Source organism: Colobus angolensis, unplaced genomic scaffold (assembly GCF_000951035.1).
Source record: "Colobus angolensis palliatus isolate OR3802 unplaced genomic scaffold, Cang.pa_1.0 Scaffold359, whole genome shotgun sequence".
Lineage (NCBI taxonomy): Eukaryota > Metazoa > Chordata > Mammalia > Primates > Cercopithecidae > Colobus > Colobus angolensis.
In genome coordinates, this window is record NW_012116921.1 from 1,563,816 (window position 1) to 1,587,481 (window position 23,666).

The 23,666-nt window shown below is 36.1% G+C and overlaps 1 protein-coding gene across 2 annotated transcripts in view; it reads right to left on the reverse strand.

Moving 5' to 3' along the window:
* ZZZ3 (zinc finger, ZZ-type containing 3) overlaps nucleotides 1–23,666 on the reverse strand; it is a 132,341-nt gene that overhangs the window by 15,608 nt on the left and 93,067 nt on the right. For both annotated transcript variants that reach the window (XM_011953158.1, XM_011953159.1), the window contains exons 6-12: nucleotides 9,509–9,647; nucleotides 6,982–7,129; nucleotides 6,779–6,894; nucleotides 5,986–6,057; nucleotides 4,562–4,663; nucleotides 3,803–3,898; nucleotides 999–1,151 (exon numbers count right to left, since the gene is read on the reverse strand). In XM_011953158.1, coding sequence (XP_011808548.1) covers nucleotides 999–1,151; nucleotides 3,803–3,898; nucleotides 4,562–4,663; nucleotides 5,986–6,057; nucleotides 6,779–6,894; nucleotides 6,982–7,129; nucleotides 9,509–9,647 — 826 coding nt within the window. The remainder of the gene's footprint in view (nucleotides 1–998; nucleotides 1,152–3,802; nucleotides 3,899–4,561; nucleotides 4,664–5,985; nucleotides 6,058–6,778; nucleotides 6,895–6,981; nucleotides 7,130–9,508; nucleotides 9,648–23,666) is intronic.

Consider the following 23,666-nt stretch of genomic DNA (forward strand, 5'->3'; position numbering starts at 1 on the left):
GGCTGAGGCAGGAGAATGGCGTGAACCCGGGAGGCGGAGCTTGCAGTGAGCTGAGATCCGGCCACCGCACTCCAGCCCGGGCAACAGAGCAAGACTCCGTCTCAAAAATAAAAATAAAAATAAAAATAAAAGAAAGCGAGAATCGAGCAATTATCCTACCTTTTCTATATGTACCTCAGAGTAACCAAATAGTTGACTGGGGGGCAGGGGGATTACTTTATAGAATAGTCCATCAAGTAAATGAAAAAATGATAGCATAATCACTATTCTGTAACATCTAATGAATTAATCAATCTAGGCAATGATTAGTGGCTGTTATGCCAAAAAAAGAGACAACCAGGCTGACAAAAGTAAACTTGAAGTTGTCCTGCCCACCCTAACAAACAAATACATCTGAATCTCATCAATGCTCTTGACCTACTATGAATTTACAGGAAGTTCAGAAAACAGAGGAACAGATTAAATGACAACAAGAAGATGTAATCAATAAAATCCATATTAGAAAATTCTATAGGACAAATGAACCAGTTCTTCAACAAAAACATTGTGGGAGGGAAAAAGGGAAAGTGAAAGAGGGAGAATGAACCTATTGTGACTTATGGGCTTTATTTGGATCCAAACTCGAATGAACAAATTAGAAAAAAAATCATGAACGGTGACTATACATTTCACTATATAACAAATTACCTTTTATAAATATGAAAGTTATGTTGTGTAGTATCTGGGACTTGCTCCCAAATAATCCAGAGCAGAGTTGAGGTGGGTAGGGAGGGAGTAGAGATTAAAATAAGGTAGCCTCAGGTTGATAATTGTTAAGGTTCATTATACTATTCTATTTTTGTATGTTTGAAATTTTCCTCACAAAAGCACATTACTTAAAAACTATACATGTGACTTGTTAATTAAAAGAAACCAACATTCTCTGAAGAGTGGAATAATTAGAAAATCCTACTCTCTTCTATACCTTGATGTGTATAATAACTAAATAGGTAACTTACTGATGCATCTTCAACAGCAGTGTTCATGTGGCTATGAAAACAAGATCGGTCATCATCTTCATCCATATACACTGGTGGTTCATGGGAAGTCATGAAAGTGGAAGGCTTAAAGAGATGCTTATTAAGAGGGTGCTGTCGTCTGCTTGTTGAAGACTAAATAAGAAAACAAATTTTTAATTGGGACAGTGAAAAATCATTACAAGAATCAAAAATATAAAAAATATAAATGTTATTTCCAACAAGTCTATCAGAAGAATTTCACTCTATCTTTTAGCATACTTTTATGTTGTTGCTTTCTCTATGCTTTCTGTGTTTTTAAGCATAACTAGCCTTAAAAAAATTTCTTTTAAATGTAGGGGAAATACTCCAACAATGGTAAAATGAACCACATGCTCAGTATCTAGGTTATATTTGTATCCCCAGCATTTATCATACCCTTGGCAGTCAAATGCTTGCTGCACTGAACTCTTATGATCATCTTACAGAAGATCAGAGAGGATGAAGTGGCCTATGCCAGGAATAAAACTACCCAATAAAAGGAAAATTTCTATAACATTATGAATATCTGAAAATACTTATCTAACATTGATTGACTGCTTATTCTATGCCAGGGGTGTCTAATCTTTGGCTTCCCTGGGCTACATTAGAAGAAGAATTGTCTTGGGCCACACATAAAATACACTAACACTAAAAAAAAAGAAGAAACTCTTGTAATGTTTTAAGAAAGTTTATCAATCTGTGCTGGGCCACATTCAAAGCTGTCCTGGGCCACAGGTGGTACGTGGGCCATGGGTTGGACAAGCTTGCTCTATGCCAATGTCATTTAATCCTTACAACATTCCTATAAAGTAGTTATCACCACCTCTAATTTAAAGATAGGAAAACTGAGGACAGGGAGGTTAGGTTTCTTGTTCAGTGTGTCGCAGCTAGATAGTGGTAGAACAAGGATTATAAACTAGGCCTGTGTGGTGCCCAAATTCTCACTTTCTACCACTATGCTGCCTGCCTGTCTTGATCAATAGCACAGTCACAAAGAACACCCTCAGCTACATGGAGAACCATCATTTCACTTGTTTCCAAATTTAAACTTTAACCATGGCAAGCAATCATTGTAAATATAGCTGTACTAGATCTTCACAGCCAAAATACAGTACACCTAAGGGAAAAAAACACATGTAGGTTCTCCAGTATTCCTTTTGTTATCATTATCCAGTGTTAACTATGAAAACATATGGTTACAACACATCTGTAACGTTAGCTTAGAAATTAACCATGAAAATTAGAACTCTTACATTAAACGCTGATTAACGTAAGGTTCCGATATTCCACAGTTATAGGATGAACTCTACATATCTAACACAGGTTATGCTATATTTGGTGGGAAATCCAAAACATTTAAAACAATTGGCAAATTAAAACAAGCTTCCAAAGCTTGGTTAAAATAAAATTTTTTTTTAATTTGTAAAACATGAAACTGTATAGACAATATTCTTAATGTAAAATTACATTAAATAGCTTCAGTATGGAAGGGTAACAGCACTAGATATACTCTTAGCTTCTCTTTGCGAGAAAGATGGCTATGGTGGGGAGGGGAAAGTACCAGGATAACTTACCAAGGAAACTTAAAACAGCCAATTAGGTGTCTTTATTTTTTGCTATTACAAGAAACTGGCTTTTTTTTTTTTTTTTTTTTGAGATGGAATCTCCCTCTGTCACCAATGCTGGAGTGCAGTGACACAATCTCGACTCACTACAACCTCCACCTCCCAGGTTCAAACGATTCTTCTGCCTCAGCCTCCCGAGCAGCTGGGACTGCAGGCACGCGCCACCATGCCCGGCTAATTTTTGTATTCTTAGTAGAGATGGGGTTTCACCATATTGGTCAGGCTGGTCCTGACCTCGTGATCTACTGAACTCATCAGCCTCCCATAGTGCTGGGATTACAGGCCACCATGCCAGGCCGAAACTGGCCACATTTTAATGTAGTATCCTGTTTGGGAAAGAAACAGTAGCTTCTCCACCATAGAAGGCAACAGAGAATAGTAGAAAAAGCATGGCACCAGAATGAGAGAGAATCAGTGGTTCCCAGACTTAGCAGCTAAGTGACCAGATAATTCACTCAACATACCCGAGGGCCCAGTTTCCTTATCTAATAAAAAGTTTTAGAACAGTAGAGTCTGGCTCAGAGCCCTCAATATAACAGCTATTAATATTATGTCAGTAAAGTGAAGATGATAAGACGATTTATACTTCAAGAATTGTAGTAAGGATTAAATAAAATATTTTATTTTTTTAAAGACATGGGACCTCGCTATGTTGCCTAAGTTGGACTCGAACTCCTGGCCTCAAGTGCTCCTCGTGCCTCAGCCTCCCAAGTAGCTGGGGCAACAGGTGCACACCACTGTGCCTGGCTTTAGAATATAATAAACCTTTCTATTCTTGGATTTATATAGCATTATCTACAAAACAGAAATTGATTGTATTTATTAAATAATCAAATAGCCTAAAAACTTTACCCTCACAAAGCCCTTTCTAACATATTTTGAATCTAAAATCTTTCAAGTAGCACTCATTCATATTACTCCTAAGAAAATAATGAAGAATCATTAAAGCTCACAGAATTTCACTGAGTAGCAATAACGGAGTCCTTACCCTGCATTTATGCACAATATAAGGAAATGCTTAGAATGAACAGACGTTTTAAAATACAGCAACACTATTCTGTCAAATGTGTACATTTTTACATAGTCATTCTTACTTTAATAAATTTAATCTACAGTTTACTTTTATGTCTTTTCTTTTACCTTTTTGGAGTATATATATAAGTTTGGTGTTCTGCCTGGTACTGGAATGCCAGCTTTCGTTAGCTTTATGAAATACTTCTGTACTCGGCTGGCAACCTAAAGAAACATGACAAGTCTCTTAACACAATGAGATGACGTACAATACCTGAGTTGTTTTTAAAAATTAAAATGTACATGAGTATCTAATGAATGCTAAGAATTCAATACTCATCATGAATCTAAAAATAACAATAAACTGTCACCAAATACACATATATTTTAAAATCTAGGCCAAACAAAAATTATTCAAGTAAATTTAAATTTGATTCTAAAGCTAAACACATATTTCAACTTATGAACACTTACCTCTGTAGTACAAAAACACATCTATTAATATAGATGGGAATATGATGGAGTAAACTGCAAGATACATTTTTAGAAAGACAACCAGGGAATACTAAGGCAATGAAACAAATCTGTTTGCACAGTATACCCAAAAAGTTTACAATTAGTATACTTAGTAAGCAATCAAGAGAAACTAAGCCCATTATATGTTCATTTTTTAATATTTCGTAATGATCCAAAGCAGAAGTATCTCAAGTTACTTGTTTCTGAAATCAACAAAAATATATACAATTAAAACACACACACACACACACACATACTACAGCACTCTGTAGCTGAAAGTGTTATGGCAGATCGCCCAATGTCAGCATTATTCTCCTTTATTAAAAAACTACCAAAAGCATGCCAGCAATCTGCAGTCATCTCCTCAATTACCTGTTTTGCTGTCCTGTTGCCCAATTCATCTGCTATCTTCTGCCACCGTCGAGATTCTACTTCTTCAGGAGGGTATTTGATGAGTAGCTGTTCCAGTTTTTTCTAAACCATACCCAAGACCAAATTTAAGAAAGTATGTATTTAATTTTAAATACTGTATTTCTAAATAAATACATTCACATTTCATTTCCAAGTGTAATACTCTCTCCCACCTTTGGGGGTTACATTATTAGAAACCCTCATGGTAGGAAAAATTTCTAGTTAGAAACTTAAGACTTCACAGGGAACAATGAAATTAGAGAATAAATTTATGAAAAAGAGTTTACAAAAGTTTTCTATTCATGTAAGTAAAAAGATCTCATAAGAAAACAGAAAATAAGTAAACAAATTGGTAGATTACACATTTTAGTGATTTCCACTGACCATCTTTTCTTACTAGACTATGTCTTTCCCCTTACAGTTTTAACAAAAACATGTAAATTCACTTAAATTTCAACTATTAAAAGAAGCTTTTCCTTCTTTTGTGTGGTCCTTTATTCAAATATTTGATTTTAATATTCCTTCTTGTCTCCTATATCTTCTCATAGTTGCAGAAGATGCAGAAAAATCTGGATGCTTGAAATAAATAAAGATTTCCCAAAGCTTTTTATAAACTGCTAAACGTATAGCTGTGGGGTTAATAACCATATGAGACAAAGATGTGCCTCAAACTTCACCCACTAACAACCCTAGCCATTAGCCAAAAACAATGTTAGCTGTATGCCAACGCTGACTGGCTTCCTCATCTCCCTTCGACAACAAAAACAAGAATGCACTTTGAAGCTCAGTTTTACTGGCCTCAGGGTTTTCTCTCTCCCAAAACTACATTACAGAAACATCTATTTTATTCCATCCACTTCTACTGCCCTCTCAAAACCCAGGTTCCTTCTTTTAAAATTATCCCCCAAATCTCAATATCCAAAATTCTTGAAGTATGCAAAAAGGTATACAAAAATAAGCCTAAATATTTAAAACTCATGGCTAACAGGTATCACAAACAACAATATACACCTGACTCAAAATATAGACTCTTTTCTTTTTGAGATACAGTCTCACTCTGTTGCCCAGCCTGGAGTGCAGTGGCACGATCCTGGCTCAACACAACCTCTGCCTCCTGTGTTCAAGCAATTCTCCTGCCTCAGCCTCCCGAGTAGCTGGGATTATATATGCACACACCATCACGCCCAACTAATTTTTGTATTTTTAGTAGAGACAGGGTTTCACCATGTTGGCCAGGTTGGTCTTGAACTACTGACTTCAAGTGATCCACCCACATCAGCCTTCCAAAGTGCTGGGATTACAGGCGTAAGCCTCATAATACTGACTCTAATGTTAACTGTTTACTTTTATTTTTTAAGCCTACACAATTTTGAAATATCTATTACCTGTTCTTCAACAGTCCACAATTGGTTAAATGTTTCAGGTTTGGTATCATCACACAGGCGTCCTCTTATCATCTGCACGTAAGACAAGGCTTTTGTCAGAAAGAAAATAACAACATCTAACCTGTGATATAGCCAAATAACACACAAATTGTGGAATTTTTAAATTAATTTTGAAATATTTGAGTATATTTTTTTTAATGTATACGCTTTTTGTTTTTACTGTTTACAAAGTGCCTTCACATTATTTTATTTCGTGGGACCTTGGTCTTATAATTGGTTTTATACTCCCAGCAATACTGTGAAATACATAATAGTACTGTAACTTCATGTTTTAAAAAAGGAAAAGGAAATGTGGGCTCAGAATTGAAAAGTAACATGCCCACTGAGGGTCATCTACTAAGAGTGGCAAGGCCAGGACTCAAATCCTGGTCACATTTCACTACATACAAAGGAGCTACTATTTTTAGACTAAATACTATGTGTCGGATACTGTACTAGGCACATTGCATACACTACCTATTTAATCCTCAGTAACAACCCTACAACATAGGTAATATTAACAACATTTTATACAAAAGGAAACCGCAGCTTAGAGACTTCAACGTAAATGATGTCTGAAGGTTCACGGCTAGTAAGTTAGGACTCCAACCTAAGTTTCGCTTAATTTCAAAGTTCCTATCTCCTTTATCTTCCAGTGAAAGACTGCTTTAATTTTAAAAACACAAACCACAAAATGTTAAAATGTTTTGTCTAAAATTCAAATTTTCCTACTCCAATATTTCACACTGCTTACCTGAGGACGACTGCTTGAGCCTTCTGGACCATCACTCAAAGGCAACACAGAATATGAAAGGGACTCTCCATCCTTCTTAGGATCTAAAGGACTTTTTGGTCTAGCAGGTAAACCTACTGAAAAATAAGACCACATACAGAACCATTAAAGCAAAACGTTGCCAGATATTTTTCTACTTACATTCTTATCATATGATTTCTTACCTTTATCAAAAACTAGCTTAACTCTTCTAGTATGTCTTTTACGATTTTTAAATTCTCTTTCAAAGTTCCCAAGGCTATGGGTATATTGGTCCCATACGATCTCAGGCAATTGAACAACTCTCTGTGGATACGGAAGCCCTATATCAGCCTGGGGGTAGGGGAGAAAAAACAAGATAAAGTAAAAGTCTAAATTTAATTAAAGAAATAATCAACCGCAGTCAAATTTTCAGATGACTCCAAATCCAAATAATCAACGGGGCATTTCTATTCATGTTTAAATCCAAATGACAATGAAGTTAATTAATATAGTCTAAATATTAAATGCTAAAGATGGTAAGTGAATAAATGAATTTAGCAAAACCTAAGTACTACTTCTAGATGGAGGGCAGTGTCTTTTAAAATAATGATAGTAATATTAAATAAAACTAACAACCCATAAATGTTCTCTGCATTCCATATACCAATATATATCACCAGTTTCATTAATATGAACTAAGAGGAATTTTTTATATGTCCACTAAAACAAACATGTTACAAGTCAACAACATAACTAATATGATAAACCTAAATAAAATAGGCAAATTGAGTTTGTATGAACAAACCCAGAAAAATAGAAGAATCAACGTTTTAAATTAAACCTAGTAGGAAAATTTTTTTCCAAAGAACATAGGACTTTCATGGTAGTTTTTTTTTTTTTTAATTAAAAAAAAAAAAATTCCCAGACACTAATAACTTCATGGTTATTAAAGTATCTTAATTTAATGTATTTCTGTGTCTTTTTATAAAAAATTTTTAAGATGGTCAACATCACATCTTTATTTCTGAAATAAAGTAAAAAGAAATTCCATTCTAGGCTGAGCGCAGTGACTCAAGCCTGTAATCTCAGCACTTTGGGAGGCCGAGGCTGGTGGAACACTTCAGGTCAGGAGTTTCAGACCAACCTGGCCAACATGGTGAAACCCAGTCTCTACTAAAAATAAAAAAATTAGCCAGGCGTGGTGCAGTGCACTTGCAGTCCCAGATACTCAGGAGGCTGAGGCAGGAGAATCGCTTGAACCCGGGAGGCAGAGGTTGCAGTGAACCGAGATCAGGCCCCACTGCACTACAGCCTGGGTGACCTAGTGAGACTCCAACTCAAAAAAAACAAAACAAAACGAAACAAAAAGAAATGAAAGTCTGTTCAAACTAAACCTGAAAGTGAAGAAACAGGAAATAATCAACAACATACATATCTAGTAAATATGCCTAATTGTATCTTTTTGCCTACGGGAAAGTAAATGAAATGAAATTAAGGTTAATGAATTTTTCATTAGTATTTACTTTACTAACACCATCTGTTTTAGTTGAATTCATTGTAAATAACCATTATAAGTCTTATATCTTTTTGTACCAGTAAATTATTTAATAACAGCAATGCAGAATCAATAAACACTTAAAGGGGCCTCATTTTAACACAGAAGATACACCAAAATTCTAAAAACGTTAGAGTTTTAACAAATCAACATATAGACTCTACATCTATTATGATATTCAGTGTTTTCTACAACTATGAAGAGAAAGAAATGTTTACCAACTAAATAATATACCTAGAAACATTCAAATAATAAATTAACACATCTAGTGAAATAGGTCCCCAGAGCCGCTCTCCTAATACCTGGTAGAGCATTTTTGTAACTAGTTCAAAACAGGTAACTCATAAAGATACTAAAGTTGTCACACAAGGTAAGATTTCATTTCTTTTTTAAGAAGAGGATTCTTTTTCATCGTTTTTCAGTTCTAATCTTTTCATACAATGCTGATTAATATTATACCTCTGAAATTTAATGAACAATTAGTGGGTCCCTATTACAGCACAAATGCACATCAAGATCATCTCCATATTTACACACCAAGAAACTCATTATAAAAACCTGTATCGCTTTTAAGTGGTTAAGTGTTAAGCATGAAAGTTCTGTTTTAAGGAAAACAAAATTATGGAGAATTTTCACATTTAAAAAAGGCATTTCAGAATTAAGTAAAATTTATACTTCCTCCTCATGGACTTGACTATCGTAACTCTAAAGATATTTTAAAACAGATTTTGTTTTGATCACCATTGTTTTCTCTCTCAATATGCACAAAAGTACCAGTGTGCAAAAGTAACCCAGAAACAAATGTAGTTAATCAATTCTGAAGTATTTTTTTCTTTTAGCTTTACTAATCCCTAAGTCCTGATACAGAGGAGGAAAAATACTCAAAGAAGGGGAAGATAACAGGAAAAGCTAGAAAAAAAATGGCTAAGGAATAGGACAAGTTCCCATACAAATATCCAATAAAAGCTTCTAGCTATTTTCATTTGGATATATTTTATTGTGTGCCTGGTAGAGGTGGAAGAAGTTAGTATCTTGCCTTAGGTAGTACGGCTAATTATAGATGAAAAAAACTAAACATTTTAAAAAGTATATACCCATAAAAAAGAATTAGCCAAATTCTCTTAAGCTATTCCCAAACAGATCTTAGTAAATCTTAAAAAGGGTTCAATGTATACCTTCTTCTGGAGTTTTTCCACAAATCCAATGGGATTTTTTAGTGCTTCTCTCTGGTGTCTGCCTAAACTTTCAAGGTCTTGGACTGCTTGAGAACGCTGGGCCTCGAGTACAGCAATCGTCTGCAGTAGTCTCTGATAACTACAGAGACAAAGAAAAATATTTCACAAAAATTTTCTAGTAACAACAATAAATAAAAACTGAGTTCAAGCCATGATCTACTATTAAGTCACACAGTCTTTTAAGAGTTACCTGAAAGAGTTTAGTAAAACATATTACTGGGAATAAATGAGGTCTTCCTGAGTTACGAAGTACCTACAGAAAATAAGAGTTAGAGAAAGCAAAGCCTTCTTCCCCCATCTTAAGTTTTTAATTCTTGAACCTGAACAAGTACCAAAATAAAAGAGCATTTTGACTTTCCAACAATCAAAGTCGTTAAGAAACTGCTAGATTAAAAAAAAAAATTAAAATTATAAAATCTTAACACTAGGAGGGATCACTCAATTCAGGCACTTCGTTGTACTCTGTTGAAATAAGGAATCTGAGGCATGTTTTCTCGCCAAGAGACACATGACAATGTCACATAATTCCAACGTGATCTTAGTCTCATGGTTTCCATTTGCTCTATTATACCCTCCCTCCTATTTGAAAGATTTACTTTTCCATCAACAAATCTGTTATTTTTTTCCTCCACATGAAAGATAAAGACAAATGTTCAATTCTTAAGTATTAATCATTTAAAGAGAAGAAAGGCCATAAAGATATTTATTCTTTTCTGCTTGCAAAGGTCCATTTGGCAAAACAAACGTACAGTTTTATCCACACAAATGTATTACAAGTCATTATCCTGAAATCTCACTATCATACCTGTATTCTAATATTCTCCCTCTGTTTAAATTGTCTTGCCTCTCTAATATTTAATTTCACATTACCAATACACATAGAGAAACATGTTAAACCCAAAGCTCTGAATGCTCAAATACATTTTGCAAAACAACTCAAGGAAAAGTCACTCCAAGTTCACTTTTAAATAATTGGTTAAATCCTTAAAGTATAAGCAAAGCACAATTTTTCTATATGGCTTCAAGTAACTTTCATTTTGTTTCCTACTAGACTGTAAACTCCATATGGCAAGTTCATCTTTTCGTTCACTGTTTTGTTTAGCTAGTATGCAACATACTTCCCAGCACGTAGATGCTCAACAGATGTTTTCTAAATGAATAGATTTTGTGAATCTTTTAAGTTCAGAAGTAACCAAACTAACAGAAGTATCAAAGGTGAAATACTGCAGTTTTGAGGTTCACAGGCCATGGTGTCATGGCAACATGATGTTCTCTATCAGAATACTTTTCTCAGCCTGCTGTCTAAAACAAATCTTATTCTTGTTTTCAAGACCTTGTTAACTAATCTTTGATGAAATTTTTGATAATTAAGGTAAAACTGCTAACACTGAAGGGCAAGATTCCTCTCCAGCTAGAGATATTTCATTTAAAACTAGAACTAGGAGTAGGAAAGGCAGAGCTATACTAAGTCACTACAGGATAAATTACAGAGGGTAAATCTAAACTCACTTTCACTAATCCTTCTTTTGCTTTGAGGTGTATGCAGTGTACAAATCCTGTCTCAGCTGGCTGTTTCTACTAAGCAGGCTCACATAGGCTCAATCTTAGGGTGATGGTAGTGATCTGAGTGCTAGAAGCTATCCTCTCTAGGCAATACTCTTAATTGTCATACTGCACCTTCAGAACTCCTATCCCACTAGCTGAATACAACCAAAGACTTATATTGTCTCTATCCCTGTTTTAAGCACGAGTTACACACTTCAGTATCACTTTAAAAACAACTGTGAATATATTAAAACTTCAGTAAAAGGTATAGGCACAGTAACAATAAGGCACAAGTAAAAACAGGGTTATGAAAAAACAAGCTTGAAAAAGGTGCTACAGTCAATTACAATGGCAGCTGTCTTTTTGTTACGTTTGGAGCAAACGGACACTGGGAAGAAGGGCCTCTAATTTGAAGTCAACAAATTACCACAATTTTACAATATGTAAATTATTCCATAATAAATCTGAGTTAAAAAAATTCCAATAAAGATGGCAAATAAAGCACAGTTCTTCAATTCTGCTTCCATTTAGCTAAGACAAAATGATTATCAGATTGGAAGGCCTATGATAAACATGGGTAAAATCTTCAAGCTCAAAATAATGAAGACTCTAAGAAAATAGTAAATTCAAATCTTCTATCCCAGATAATTGGATTTCCCAGCGTACTCAGACACTGCACCAGTAAGATTACTATGTGTGTGTGTGTGTGTGTGTGTATATATATATATACATATATATATATCTCCATGAGCAGATATGGAAGAAATTATTTAAACAAAACCGGAGTGACATCTAAAAAACAGTAAATATAGACAAATCTGTTTTCAATACCGCTTACCCACCTACACAAGCAAACTACAGAAGCTGATCCAGGCATGAATCCAAAGGCAAGATTCATTTTTCATTAATTCAACAATTATCTACTAAGAAAACAAGGCATTATCCTAAAAGCTTTAGTAATTATCAAGATAAACCAGGCATACAGTCTAAGTATAATAGAGGAGCTACAATTATACCACGGAGGAACTGGATGAAGTACAAATGGGGCTGGATTAGTTGTGTTGCTGGGGTGGAGGATGGGTATATGAGGGTCCATCATACTAGTCTGTCTACTTTTTATTAATGTTTTAAATTCCCACAATGAATGTTTAAAAATCAATTCCAACTCTGACCCTTTTTTTTTTTTTTGAGACGGAGTCTCGCTCTGTCGCCCAGGCTGGAGTGCAGTGGTGCGATCTCGGCTCACTGCAAACTCTGCCTCCCGGGTTCACGCCATTCACCTGCCTCAGCCTCCTTAGTAGCTGGGACTACAGACGCCTGGCCACCACGCCCAGCTAATTTTTTGTATTTTTAGTAGAGACAGAGTTTCACCGTGTTAGCCAGGATAGCCTCAATCTCCTGACCTCGTGATCCACCCGCCTCGGCCTGCCAAAGTACTGGCCTCCCAAAGTGCTAGGATTACAGGCCTGAGCCACCACCCCCGGCTCTTTGACTCATATTAATGGGGGAGGTGAGGACTGTACTACTCCTTCTGGGCTGATCAGATCACAGTTGCCACTGCATTCAGCTATGCTTTGAGAAAGACAAACAGGTTCATGAATAGACAAGATGGATGAGAAACAATGTAAGATGAAATAACAATACAGTTGGCCCTTGAACAACACAACACAGTTTGAACTCCATGGATCCACTTATATGCAAATTTTCTTCTACCTCTGACATCCCTGAGACAGCAAGACCAACCCCTCCTCTTCCTCCTCTACCTCAGCCTACTCCATGTGAGGACAATGAGGGTGAAGACTTTTAGACTGGCCCACTTTCACTTAATGAATAGTAAATACATTTTCTCTTTATTATGATTGTCTTAATAACATTTTCTGTTTCTAGCTTACTTTGTTGCAAGAATACAGTATAAAATACATGTAACAGACAACATTTGTGTTAATCAACTGTTCGTGTTATATAGTAAAGCTTCTGGGTCAACAGTAGGCTATTAGTAGTTAAGTTTTAGGGGAGTCAAAAGCTATATGTGGATTTTCAACTACGCAGGAGGTCTATGCCCAATCCCTGTGTTGTTGAAGGGTCAACTGTGGTGTCTGACATTTACTGAATGTGTACTACATGCCAGACAAATGTTGTATTTTAAATGTAATAACTCAATCCTCACAGTAACTTTATGACCCTGGACCAACATTCTTAATTTTAAACACAAGGAAACCAAGCACAGATTAAGTAACTCCCCAAGATCATACCAGCTATTTATGGTGGAGCTGCTATGTGAGGAATGGTTAAAGACTCTGAGAATATTTAGTCAAGAAATGAAAACCTCCACTAGAATACCATTTCCATTTTTATTTAACAAACAGCTATGCAGGAAAAAAAAAATAGACTTGTTTTATAGAGTATAAAGGGTCAAACCAGGAGCAAATTGTGATAAAGACACAATATGAAGAAAAACTTTGTCTCAGTCAAAATTAATAAAGGTGGTAGGATAGCACCCAATCACCACAGATATTCAGACAGGTATCTAAAAGAAATTCAAGCACTAAAAACCTGAAACGTTTTAATTCCAGGAAAATATCCAGCTTTTACTTTGGCTACTCACTGAACCAAGCAAGAGAATAGAATAACTTAAAACAAAATTACACATATTTTTTGCATGGATAAAAATCATAGTTATACCTTTTCCATAAGGATAGCTATGTTAAATCTACTAAAATTATTTGTTATTTATGTCTAAATCTAAATCTTACACAATGCTAACAACAGCGAACTTACTTGTGTCAAAGAATTAGGGTTTTCTTATTTTCCCCTTTTGAGACAGGGAGTTACTGTGTTACCCTGGCAGGCGGGCAGTGTCAGATTATGGCTCACTGCAGCCTCTACCTCTCAAGCTCAAGAAATTCTCTCACTTCAGCCTCCCAAGTAGCTGGGACAAGTGTGCACCACCATGCCCAGCTAATTTTTAAATTTTTTGTAGAGACAAGGTCTCACTGTGTTGCCCAGGCTAATTTCAAACTCCTGGCCCTCAAGCTTTCCTCCCACCTTGGCCTCCCAAACTGCTGGGATTACAGGCATAAGTCACCACACCCAACCAGAACTGTTTTTAATTTTACATCTCCAACATAAGACATTTTAGTTTTATATATTTGGCCAAAGTATAAATGCCCTTTCAAGTCCTTATCTAAGTTATTTTTACTACTTTTCAGTATCTAAGTCCTCTTGAATTCTTTATTTACATTTATGAATATAAAAACATTTATATGAAAGAGTATAGGGCTAAAAATCCTGATATCTAAAGAGAACATTAAGGAATTAGTAATCTGGAGGTTGATTTACTGACTTACTTACTCACTTATCTATTTATTTGTTTGACAGAGTCTCACTCTGTCACCCAGGTTGAAGGGCAGTGGTGAAATCATGGCTCACTGCAGCCTCAAACTCCTGGGCTGAAGTAATCCTCTTGCCTCAGCCTCCCGAGTACCTAGGACCACAGGTATGCCACCTTTCCCAGTGAATTTTGTTCTCTGGGGTTTTGTTTTGTTTTGTTTTTTTGTAGGGACAGGATCTCGCTTTGTTGCCCAGGCTGGTCTCAAAGTCCTGGCTTCAAACACTCCTCCCGCCAGAGCCTCCAAAAGTGCTAGGATTATAGGCATGAATCACTGTGCTTGGCCTATAAGTTAATTTTACTGTCAATTTCTAGGCAGTAATATTACATACACAATAATCAGAGAGGGATGGAAGGAAGGAGTGCAGAAGGGAGGCATAGACAGGCAGACAGAAACAGAAGGAAAGATTTTATATTCAACTGCATCAGAATCTTTTTCAAAAAACTAGATTTCCATTTCTACTGTGGTAACAACCCTTAAGATTCCATGGACATTTGTAATCTTAAAAAAACTAATGGAGAAACATTTTTAAAAATCCCTATCAAGGACACTCTGCCAAAATATCAGCCTGATTCTTCAAAATAGTCATTAAATAGTGTCATTAAAAATAAAAAAGAGGGCCAGGTGCAGTGGCTCATGCCTGTAATACCAGCACTTTGGGAGGCCAAGGCAGGCAGATCACCAGAGGTCAAGGGTTCGAGACTAGCCTGGCCGATATGGTGAAGCTCCATCTCTACTAAATACAAAAACTAGCTGGACATGGTGGTGCGTGCCTGTAATCTCAGCTACCTGGGAGGCTGAGGCAGGAGAACTGCTTGAACCCGGGAGGTGGAGGTTGTTGTAAGCTGAGATCATGCCATTGCACTCCAGCCTGGGTGACAGAGCAAGACTCCGTCTCAAAAAACAAAAAAAGAGGGAGAGCTATTTTACAAAAGGAGTCTAACTAAAGTTTTATCGGAACATAGCCACACTCATTTGTTTACATAATTTCTATGGCTACTTTCCAGCTATAATAACAAAGAGGAAGAGCTGCAATAGAATCACATTATCCACAAAGCCTAAACTATTTACTATCTGGTCCTTTAAGAAAGTTTGCCAAGCCATGCTCTAGATTAAAGGACACAGGGACATGACAAACAAATGTAATGCATAATCTTGGGCTAGATCCCCTCAGGCGTTAAACAGCTATAAAGGACATTTTTGTGGATAAATGGAAAAATCTAAATATAGATTGTGGCGTATATAATTTTATTGTATCAATGTTAAATTGCTGGAGTATAATAATGGTATTTAAAGTTATACAGGGAAATGCCCTTCTTTTTAGGAAATATTTGCTGAAGTATAAGAGGATACAACCCACTTTTAAATGACTCAGCAATTTTAAAAGTACGTTATACCAGATGGGAAGGAAAACAAGGGTAAAAGGAGAGAAAATACATTAGAAAATGTTAAGTTGTTAACAACTGGTGAATTTAGGTGAAGGTTATGCAGATTCTTATCATATTACTGTTTTAGTTTTTCTAAGTTTTATACTTTTCCTAAATAAAAACCAAGGAAAAAAAAGTCTTCATTATACTTTGCTACTCAAAAAGAGAAGCTTGATTTTCCTATGAACACTGAGCCTCATTAAACATACTGAAAACAACCAGAGGACATCAGGTGACTTAACAATAAATGTATGTATACAGCACACAAAATTTTAAAAATCAGTGAAATAAGAGCTATATAATAAGATGCTTTCTCTTCCTTAACGAAGGGCTCAAAGAGTTTACAGGAAGTGCCAATTCCGTAACTCACAAATAATCTCTCACTTTCTTTCTCTTTCTTTTCTTCCCTCCCTCTCTCCTTCTCCCTCTTTGTTCTTTTCTTTCATTAGAGATGGTGTCTCACTCTGTTGCCCAGGCTGGAGTACACAATCATAGCTCACTGCAGCCTCAAACTCCAGGGCTCAAGTGATCCTCCCACCCCAGCCTCCCAAGTAGCTGGGACTACAGGCGCATAGCACCATGCCTGGTTAATTTTAAAAACATTTTTTATAGACAGGTTCTTGCTATGTGGCTCAAATTGGTCTTGAACTCCTGGCCTCAAGGGATCCTTCCAGGTCAGCCTACCAAAGTGCTGGGATTACAAGGCATAAGCCAGGCCCACTCACTTTCAATGAAACTCCAGAAGTCAATGGTGATCAAAAGCCTTTTATGATATTCTATATTAAGACATAAACTAATACCTCAGCTCCCAATAATATGCCTTTCAGGTATAAAGATCAATTCTGTATTGAAAATAAGTAAAATCCTGAATTTAAAATGAGCAAAGCAAAAATCAGGTACCTGTAATATTTTAAAAGTATGGACAAATCAGCAAGACACTAAGGCTTTATTAACAGGCCAAAATCTAAGTGAAAGAATAAACAGGGGCAAAAGGAGAACTAAAATTGCTTTTGGCTTGAGGGCAGGTACCGAACCATGCAAGCTTGAGCTCAGTTTTCTAGACTTCACTTGGCCAAGGAACATAAGACAAAGCCACCAAGGTAGATAGTGTAATAGGAAACTCTCTCCACATTAAGCTGGGACCGTATCCCTCACTCCAACCCCCAAGGAGAGTTGCCTTTGGACCAAGGAAAGAAGACATATTTTACTGCCCCAAATTATATTACCTGAGTGGTCCCCTAAACCTCAATCCATGACTACAGTTTAAGTCAATGGCCCTGGACAGGGACACAACCCCTTCCTACCTCCAATGCTGAATCAAGATACCCACAGAAGCAAATGCAATCCTGTCTAGAGAAATGTATTTTCATCCTGGGCCTCAAAGATAATCCATAAGTAATTTTCCAAAGAAAATGAATAGCTCACATTAAAAAAAAAAAAAAATTGTTTTTTTTTTTTTTTGAGACAGAGTTTCGCTCTGTCCCCCAGGATGGAGTGCAGTGGTGGGATCTCAGCTCACTGCAACCTCCGCCTCCTGGGTTCAAGTGATTCTTCTGCCTCAGCCTCTGAGTAGCTGGGATTACAGGTACACACCACCACGCCTGGCTATTTTTTGTATTTTTAGTAGAGACGGGGTTTCACCACATTGGTCAGGCTGGTTTCGAAATCCTGACCTCAAGTGACCTGCCCACCCTGGCCTCCCAAAGTGTTGGGATTACAGGCATGAGCGACAGTGCCCAGCCTGCTCACATTAAAAAATTATCAAGCATGCAAGAAAGCAAGACACAAATAATAAGAATAAAAGGTGAGCTCAAAAATATTTATAAGGTAAACTATAAAAATTGAGCATGTAGCTCTGAAAAGGAAGCAAATAAAATATTTAAAAATATAGTAACTAAAACTAAAATCTCAGTGGGTTCAAATTTTCACTTCTGGAAAACACAGACGAGGCAAATTCAGAACAAACTCTTCCCTGAAGACAACCAATATAAAGCTGGAGAAAATATTTTAAAGTTCTTAAAAGCATCCAAGAGCTAACAAAACTGTGAGTTATTACAAGGCAAAGATCCACAAGATGGAAACCAGAAAGATAAAACATGTTTTGGGGGCACTTTTGCCTGGAGCAATTTATTGATCCAGAAGAGAGGACTGAGAGGCTGAGCAGTCCTTTTGACAGCTTAAAATAGCAGAAGATCAGAGTTGGAGTCTAGGGCCTATCAAGGGAGAACTTTAAAACCAGTCCAGCCTTTGGGCTGAGATCCTGAAGGTCTATACCTTAGAACTAAGTATGAATAGGAAGCAAACAGCTTTCTCAGAACAGACTAGAATATCTCAGTTTGGAATTAATTAGTAAAGCTAAAGATGTATATACCCTAAGATCCAGACATCCCATACCTAGGTACAACCTCAAGAGACTCTTGAATATACATAGTGTAAGACATATGTTCATAGCAGCATTATTAACAACCCCAAAGTCCATCTAATATGATGCTTAATATAGCAATGAAAACTGACAACTATTTACATCAACACATATCACAAACATAATGTATTACAAATGGACAGATACAGTGTGGTTCAAAAGCATGAAAAACTAAACTTTATTATTAAAGGATACACATATAGGTGATTAAAAGCTTTTAAAACAGCAAAGAATTATTTTCTCAAAAGATCATATTTACCTCTGGGAAGAGGAAAGGGGCAAGGTATAACTGAAGAGCTATTCCTAGGAGACTTGTGAAGTGTGATCAATATTTTATTTCTTAACCTGGATAGTGGTTAAACAATGATAGGTTATTTGATTTCATAATTACTCTATAACTGTGCATAAATATTTCATTAGTCTTATACGCATAAGAAATTGCACAATTTTTTTAAAGGGAAAATAACTTTTCTAGGAAGAAAATGTTACAAAGAGATCACCTGCACTCTTTTAGAACTTTAAGATTCACCTAAGAGTCCTAGTTCAAGTCCCAGCTCTACCAACAAGTAACCATGGTATTCAAGTCATTAAACCTTGGGTCTTGCTTCTTTGTCTTTAAAATGAAAACAGACAAGACAGATAATTGCAAAAGCTTTTTTTCCAAGCAAAATATTCAAGGATCCTAAAATACTTGTACTACTCAGGTCACTTGTTACTACATATCCTTTCTGACTTGTAGATGGATTCCATTTATGTTGTATACACAAATAGAGCATTAAGTTTCTGCTCTTCGCTTTCTTCATAAAGAATCAATCTGACAATTGGGCTTATCAGCTCTGCCCACAGCTAGAAGTATGCAAAGTTACTGCCCTCAAAGAGGAGAATATTTAAAAACACCTATGTGATAAGTTTCTCCTACTTCATAGTGTCTACTCATAAGGCATTAATAACATTTCTCTCACAAAAGACACTTCTAAAAGGAAATTATCAGGAATATTATGGTGGGTTTATGAAGACACTAGCTGTTCCCTAGGTCACTAAATAGTACACTTCCTGAAGGAGAAAATGTTTAGGTACACCTATCCCTTTAGATCTTAAAATGAATGTCTTATTTTATCATATTGCACGATTTTTAAGAGAAGAGCCATTTTTCTACATCTTTAATGTTGTGAAGTTCAAGAAACAGATAGTGCTCATAAAAATGAAAACAGAAACTACAAAAGAAAATAAGTGCTGAGTAGTTATACAGATGGATGACTTTTCAGTGACGATAGTTCAGATATAGTTCTAGATTATATTTAGAGCATTGTTTTAATATTCTGTTTATGACATCTTGGGAGTTAAGTATACTAAAGGAACATACAAGCCTCAATTCTTTGCAACACTTGACACTTAGATGAACACATAAAAGACAAACTTGCCAAATTTATGAATCTGAAGCTGAGAAAGATAGCAAATACTATAGATTTAAAAAATCAGGATTAAGAAATAACAGGCAAGCTAGAAAACTAGACCAACAACAAGATAACGTTTAGCCATATAAACAGAAAACATGGCATTGAATTACAAAACAACCAGATAAGTATAGGATGGCATGAACTTGCCTTGACAGGCCCCCCCAACCAACCAAAAAAAACTGTGGTCCTCTCAGCTGGATCATTGGCTTACAATGAGGTAAAGTATAAAGTGCTGCTCAAAAAACATGTAATATTATCTTGAACTTTCATCAACCCATTCAAACGCTTACCACATTCACTGTATGTTCTGTTACATCAACCATTCTAAAGGATGCACATATAACCAACATGCAGCACTACCTTCAAGACCATTACAATTTAGGGAAGGAGATGTGACTGTGTGAACAGTAGCTATTTAAATATTGAAAAATAAGAAAGCTTATAAAATTCTTAGTCAATTCCTAGAATTTGCTAGACTTTTAATGATTAATATACTCTAAGAGAAATACACATATGCAAAATTTAACTAGCCATGATGAATGCATAAGCATGTTATGAACAAAATGATCATTTCAGGGAGATACAAACAATGCATCATATAAGAAGTAAAAAGCAAGTTGAATCCTGAAAAATAGATGGAATTTCAAAAGGAAAGGTAAAAAGAGGTTAAGACATTCTAGACAGAATATCAAATATTACACCTTATCAGGCTCTTAGTTTCCCCTTCTACAAAATAGGGCAATCTCCAAAATCTCTGTCCAATTCCAGAATCCCCAGGAAGTAGAGCATCTATACATTTTTTTAAACTTCACAGATTATTGTGAACCATGCCCTTCACAAATTGTTGTAAAGCATACCATTCTAATGCAATAGGGAGTAAATGCAAGTTTTAAACAAACAATGATTATGCAAGCAAACATTTGCATTTGGAAGGCTAATATGATCACAATGTATAAGATAAACTTGAGAGAGAAGAAAATGGCAAAGGAAACTTTATAAAGAGCTATGTAGCTGACATATAAAATTACACTCTGAGCATCCTATTTAGAACTGAAGTTGTTAATCAACTATGGCTCTGAAAAGCAGAAAACTTAAAGAAGAGGGTATACTGAAAAGCAGAAGAAGGTATACTGAAACTGCATTCAAGATACGAATACTTGCTACGTAGAAAAGAGAACAGACCAATTTCAAGTCATCCCACAGTCAAATCCATATAACTGAGTAGAATTTCTGGGGAGGAATCTGAGGCTTAACACCAAGTAAAGAATTTGTTATAAGAAACAATGGTATGTATTATTTCATAAAGTAGTGAATTCCCTAGAACTAGATACACTGAAACAGATATTGAATGACTGACCATCAAAGGATGCTGCAGAGAGGTGGTATATGAGATGGAAGTTTGCATTAGACTTTAATCAAAGTTATTCTAAATCAATGTTTCTAAAGATACTCGGAAAGAACATTTAAAAAAATTTCTTCAGTCTAAAAGGCTATATATACTTTATGATTCTCATCATATGACAATTCATAAAAGGCAAAACTACAGAGACAATAAAAACATCAGTAGTTCCTAGAAGTTTAACGCGGATGGAGAAGGGTTGCACACATGAAGCAAAGGGAACTTTTTTTAGACGGAACTTTTTTTCCAGACTGGTGAAATTTTTCCATATAACACTGCAATGTTGGGTATATAATACTATGCATTTATCAAAACTCATAAACCTTTAAAGCACAAAGAATGAATCTGAATGTATGCAAAATTTTTTTTTTTTTTTTGAGACGGGAGTCCCGTTCTGTCCAGTCTGGAGTGCAGTGGCGCGATCTCGGCTCACTGTAAGCTCCGCCTCCCAGGTTCACGCCATTCTCCTGCCTCAGCCTGCCGAGCAGCTGGGACTACAGGCGCCCGCCACCACGCCCGGCTAATACTTCGTATTTTTAGTAGAGACGGGGTTTCACTGTGTTAGCCAGGATGGTCTCCATCTCCTGACCTCGTGATCGCGCCCGCCTCGGCCTCCCAAAGTGCTGGGACTACAGGCGTGAGCCAGGGCGCCCCACCTCGCCAATTTTTTTAAAGTCATTTTACAAGTTCAGGAATAAAAGAATCTGTATCAAGAATGTCTCAAACAACCTCACTGAGGGGCAGGAAGAAAAGGTGCTGACCTAAATAACTGGAAATGAGTAGCATCTGTAAGACTAAAGGCAAGAGGAACTGTACATAGCACTGTATTCTAGTTGATAGAGTTTTTCACAATTCACAATTGTAATACTGATGTCCATATATAATGAAATTAAATAATTAAATGGTTGACAGGTGGCCAGGATTGCCACTTCTGGGGTGAGAGTGAAAATGTACAGATAAACAAGGGAAGGAGGTTAGAATGATCCATGTGGTAATGGATTAGAGTTGGGAGTCATTACATGAACTCAAGTTTAGCTCAGTTTATAGATACATGCATATACATGGGTTCATAGTCACACATTTTCTTGCTGTATCAGCTGAGACAGCTAAATAAAAGTAATAATGCCCAGCAGCAATAACCACATTTGGTATCCAAATTTTGGTTTCTAATACCATTTTCCAATAGGAACTAGGGTTCCCTGGACAGATGGCTGATTCTAGAACTAAGGCAGGAAATATACAAAATGAGCGTCAAGAATTTTATAGTGCCAAGAAGTAGGAAGCGCTCAAAAAACAACAAAAAAAGATATCACCTTGATGGGGTTATATCACAGGGACACAAGAGCCAATAGAAAGGTTCCCAACAGCCGAAAACTGAAACAATTTGAGCAACAATAAATAAAGCAGTACTACCTTATAATCCAAAGTATAAAACAACTGTCAGTCCACACTGATATAAATGAGTAAATAAATACATGAGGAAAAAGAGAAAAAGTCTCCCTTGAAGAATTCCAAATAACTTACGTGGACACTCTGCCCTCAAGAATAGGGAACACAGCTCCCCGTTACTTCAGTGTGGCCTGTGCATAGTGACTTCCTTCCAAAGAATACAGTATGAAAAGGGGAGAAAAAAGAATAACTACAGTGGAGAAACCTGACCAACACGACCTCAGCTGGGTGATTAAAGTCACATCAATAGCAATAAATCTTATTGACAGTGTGCACCCTGGTAGCATGTGATAGAAACGGCATTTTACTTCTATTGTTTTCCTCTCAAAAACCCATAACCCCAGTCTAATCATGAGAAAAATATCAGACAAATTCAAACAGAGAGGCATCTGTAATACCTGACTAATACCCCCCGGAACTGTTCAGATCAACAACAACAAGGCAAGTCTGAAAAACTGCTCCAGCCAAGCGAAGACTCATGAGACATGAAAACTAAATGTAATGTGATATCCTACATGGGATTCTGAAACAGAAAAAGGACATTAGGTGAAAACTAAGGAACTCAATAATGCATAAAGTTAAGTTAATAATAACAATGTTGATTCATTAATTGCAACAAATGTACCATACCATACTACTGTAAGATAGTAATAATAGAGGAAATTGGGTACAGAGTATACAGCAACCCTGTAATATGTTCTAGACATTTCTGTAAATCTAAAACTATGCTTTTTAAAAAGTCTGTTTTAAAAAATAAATACAGTTGACCCTTGAGCAACAACAGGGGTTAGGTGCACAGATGCTCCCAGTGCAGTCTAAAATACTTTTAACTCCCCAAAACTTAACTACTAAGACTACTGTTGACCCAGAAGCCTTACCATATAACATAAACAGTCGATTAACAGATATTTTGTATGTTACCTATAATACATACTATATTCTTACAATAAAGTAAGCTAGAGAACAGAAAATGTTATTCAGAAAATCATAAGGAAGAGAAAATATATTTA